Below are 4,842 nucleotides of genomic sequence, written 5' to 3' on the forward strand. Positions count from 1 at the left end.
TGTGGAGGACCAATGAAGGAGAACTTGACCTGGAAAATATTACATATATTCTAAAATTACCATAATTGAAATAGTAAGACATAAGCACAGGGCAGGCAAAGGAACGGAAGAAGCTAGGACCGTCTTGAAAGAGACCCAAATAATTGAAAAAAAAAACTTTTTTAAATAAAAAGATAATAAATAAAGAGACCCAAATAAATAAATGAAAGTAAATAAGTGTGTGACATGAATAGTCTTCCCAAAGGTGACAGGAAACTGGCTTATCATTTGGGGGGGATACTACCATGTGAATTCAGCCTTACACCACACATCCAAACCAATCCCAAATGGATCCAAGTTTAACCGTGAAAAGCAAAGACATTAAGAGCACTAGAAAACAAGAATTAATCTGATTTCAGGGTAGGAAAGGCTTTTCCTGGCATGACCAGAGGCAGAAACCATAAAGGAATCGATGGAATTGATCACATGAAAATTTTAAAATGTCAAAAAGAATATTGAAAAGAAAATTGAAGTGTAAATAGCCTGGGGGTTGTGATAGGTGGAACAAAAGATTCATTTCATTAATGTAGGCAAACTATTAAAATCCATAGAGAAAAGAGGTAATGTAAGGGCAAATGTGTTAAAATTCCTCTAAAACCCACCAAAATGAACTAAGAGAACCAAAAACAGGAGCAAAATGTATTTGTACCAAAACCAAAGTCCCAACATTATACTATGTAAACTTCAAGTAAGTGCAAGGAATTAATACACATAAATAAATATGCATAAATAAAGACACCACAGTTGTTCTTTTCTCTTCCTTACCACCCCATAGAGATTCTGCCACCCACTCAAGGCAGGATCAATTGAAATTGATGGCAACAGGAGAACTGGTAGCTTACACCATAAGTCATCAGACATCACAAGGCTAGCTACATCTCCACATCGATAAAGACTTGGCTCCCAGCAAGAAGGAACAATCTTTTTTTCATCTCTACATCCCCGTCAGCACTTAGCCCGGCTCGTTGTACATCACCAATCCATAAATGTCCGCTGAATTAAATTGTTAAGTTGCAGTATGCCCCTCCCCCACTCCTCTGCCCCACAGAAACCCTGGTTCTGGGTTCCTGGGAGTTCCCATCAGTAAGTAAGATTTAGTTTAATGTAAGACACTCGGAAGGGAAATCCCATTCACTTTTCTTCTGGGAAATCAGCTACTGCATTTTCCAGGGCCGACCCCCTTCCTTGCCTGACATTTCTGGTCAAATTCAAAAGTCCATGATGTTTCTGAAACAAAGTCACATCTTCGACAACCACATGTGCCTCTAAACAAAACAACATATATTCTTCTGATATATATATATTAAAAAAAGTTCCCATTCACGTTTTCTAAGAGCCACCGAACGGATTTCCACCTCACCCGCCCCTCTCACCCCCTTTCACAGCAACACTTGTCCCTGTCCTTCCGCATTCCTAGAACTTCAGACCTCTGCTGAAGTCAGCAGCACTGCACCCAGCAGCACTGCAGCTTAGCTAGAGCGCTAGTTTTCATCCTATTCCCACCAGGAAGATTTTGTTTAATGTAAGACGCTCAGAAGAAAATTCATTCACTTTTCTTCTGGGAAATCACCTGCTTTGCATTTTCCAGACCCAAATGCCTTGCCTAACATTTCTGGTAAAATTCAAAAGTTCACAATTTTACTAAAATAAAGCCACATCTTAGGCAGGCGTACCTCTTCGCATCAACATATAAAGTTCCCTTTTTTTGCTCTTTTATAAAAGGGATGGGTCCTCCCCCTCGCCCCCCCTTTCATGAGATCTTAACAGCTTGAATTTTTACACTTTTTTTAAATTGCAAATTCTTTAAAGTGGGGTAGAGTTGGAAAACATGCTGTTGTGGGTCTCAATGAACTTAAGCAGCTCACCAGTGCCCCCTGGTGGCCATAAGCACAAATACAGAAGAAATTGAACCAACACAGGTACACACTACCCAAAATGTAACCAAAGATAACATTTTGTTTCAGACATCTTTGTAAGAAATAAAACAGTCACCTTTTCAGTCCCCTTGGCACCCCTCTCCAATTCCATGTCCTTCTTCCTCTCTTTCTTAAAGTTCATCACATAATGATAAAAAGGAATACTGCTCCTCTTTATCCAGGCCTAGCCACAGCTCCGTGGTGACCCTGTGCATCCAAATACCTTTATTTGAGATGTACCTGTTATCTGGGTTATTAGGGAGATGAGCACGGGAAGGACAGAAGACCAAGCGTAAATGCTGACACTGTAGTTGGTACCCGGACGCAGGTCTAAGCACGTCTCAGGGGCCTGGCTGCTGCTGGTGATATTAAAGGTGATTTCCTCGGCAAACTCCTCCTGATACCATCTCCGGCCCTGAATGCGGAGCTAGAACACAGACAAGTTCGCAGGCGAATCGTGAGCTTGAAGGGCTAGATCTTCACCTTTCTCATGAACTCTCTTGCCCTTGACTCTAAAGTTCCTTCAAAACGTGAAATGCAGCAATAAGTAAAGATTAGAGTCGTCATACCACAAATACTGTAGTTACAATATTATCAGTGTGATAGATATATTTTTATATCAAAATGCACAAAAGGTCAAGGGCCAAACACTGGCAACTTTCTCTTTCTTGTTCTCACATACACGATACATAGTTCAATGTGAAAGTCTATTGGCAAAATTTTAGAAGCAAAGCCGAAGAACATTTCCCTAGAAAGAAAATTAAGAATCTGACATAAGGCCCTGGCTGGCGTGGCTCAGCAGTTAGAACCATCGGCCCGCGCACCTGAGGGTCTCGGGATTGAATCCTAGTCAAGGGATGCAGGTTCGATCCCAGGCCTAGGTCAGGGTGCACGAGGGAGGCAACCAATTGATGTGACTCCTCTCTCACATCTCTCTCTCTCTCTCTCTCTCTACTTAATTCCTTTTAGTAACAGCTCATCCCAGGATCTTTCACTTTCTTACTGACAACCACATCTAGCTTCCAAAGTTCCCTGGACTCTCTAGGCAACACATTCAGACCCTTGTCAGGGACACTGGTGTGGAGAGTCACACACATGCAAAAGCCTAGATCTGAAGTAGGGCTTCTCCAAAGCAGGACGTGAATTAGGATACCCTCAGGTGGTCTGGTGAAACCTGGGAAGGGTTTTTCTCCTCTGCCCACCCCTTTCTGACATTCCCTATACCTGCGCCAACACACACACACACACACACACACACACACACACACACACACACACACACGCTTCTTTCTACTCAATTCACACACACACACACACACACACACACTTCTTTCTACTTAATTCCTTTTAGTAACAGCTCATCCCAGGATCTTTCACTTTCTTACTGACAACCACATCTAGCTTCCTAAGTTCCCTGGACTCTCTAGGCAACACATTCAGACCCTGGTGTGGAGAGTCACACACATGCAAAAGCCTTCAGATTCCTCCCCGGATCCTGCCTGAACATCAACTCTCAACTCTGCTCCGGCTATGTGCTCACACCCAAAACACCTCTCCTGGCTTTCTCACCAGTCCCCAGGGTCACTCTTGTCAAAAAAGCAGCAGAAGTGCCCAGTTTATTGCTTCTGACTGTAACTGTCACTATAATTCTCTTATTGGCAATGGCAGCTATGTAAGCAGATTTTTAGGTGCGTTGATATTTTTTAAACCTCCCACACAACACAAACCGCCATCAATAGAGTAGCTTTCAGTAACTCACTAAATACATTTCCTCTCTACCAGCTATCTTCACGTTTCTCCATCTCAAGCAGGTTTCATTAAATATTGAAGTGTTGCTGATGGTCTGTTTAACTGCAGGGAGAAAAGAATGAGAAGTCATTGGACACCCTGTACAAAAATACTACCTTTTCATTTTCCAAGGATAAGCATTTCCATAGAATGATTTCAGCAGCATTTTAGTTTACAAATGAGTGGTAACACACTTTTACATTTATGTCAAACCAGCCCTAATGGAAGATGTAGGATTACAAGATGCCCAATCAGAGGATCCCTCTTAAAAATTATTTAAATCTGTCCTGCTGCTATGACTCAGAGGTGGAGCATCAGCCTATAAACCAGGAGGTCATGGTTCATTCCCAGTCAGGGCACATACCTGGGGTTGTGGGCTCAATCCCCAGTAAGGGGCGTGCAGGAAGCAGCCGATCAATGATTCTCTCTCTCCCTTCCTCTCTCTGAAATCAATAAAATAAAATAAAAACGTGGTTTTTTTAAAAAAACTATTTAAATATCTAATTTTTCTGCAAACTCCCTTGGTTTACTTAAGTTAAAACAGCAACTCATTGTACCAGCTTTGGACAACATCACTTATACAAATAAGCATCAGTTTGCAATTCTGAGCTGAGGGCAACATTTCAGCCTTGAACTGAGAATCGCTCTGTGAGGGCGTGAACATCCCTATCATAAGCCGTCAGACTTTTCATGATGGAAAGGGCTTCTATTGGTTGGGCTTCTATTGGTTGGTTGGGCTTCCTCATCTCTTATGATCAAAGTACTTGTTGGCCTCTGCTCCCTTTCATGGTAATCAATCCAAAGTCAGTTCAGATCTAGTACAGTGTAACAAAGAAGCAACCTCCACCGCCAGCTTTTTAAAATAAAGACTACTTTTCAGAACTCTGATATCAGAGGTCTACCACCTTCAATAATTATCCCTGTCCCTAAAGTGAAAAAAAAAAGAGAGAGAGAGAGCAGGCTTGCTAAGAAGTTTCATAGGAACACTGTGATAATTAAGATGTGATAAAGACAACTCCCACAGCATCTGAGAAAGAAGTCTCATGGAAGCCAAGCCTTTATGTGTAAGCCCCTGGCCCCCCTCCCGCCTTAGCTGCTC

General features: G+C 42.1%; 1 protein-coding gene across 1 annotated transcript in view; it reads right to left on the minus strand.

Annotated features, from left to right (window-relative positions):
* Positions 1–4,842, minus strand: part of SUSD1 (sushi domain containing 1) — a 73,213-nt gene that overhangs the window by 16,935 nt on the left and 51,436 nt on the right. The window contains exons 11-12 of the mRNA XM_006771231.2: positions 3,715–3,806; positions 2,196–2,382 (exon numbers count right to left, since the gene is read on the minus strand). Of these exons, the coding sequence (XP_006771294.1) occupies positions 2,196–2,382; positions 3,715–3,806 (279 nt within the window). The remainder of the gene's footprint in view (positions 1–2,195; positions 2,383–3,714; positions 3,807–4,842) is intronic.

Source organism: Myotis davidii, unplaced genomic scaffold (genome assembly GCF_000327345.1).
Source record: "Myotis davidii unplaced genomic scaffold, ASM32734v1 scaffold64, whole genome shotgun sequence".
Lineage (NCBI taxonomy): Eukaryota > Metazoa > Chordata > Mammalia > Chiroptera > Vespertilionidae > Myotis > Myotis davidii.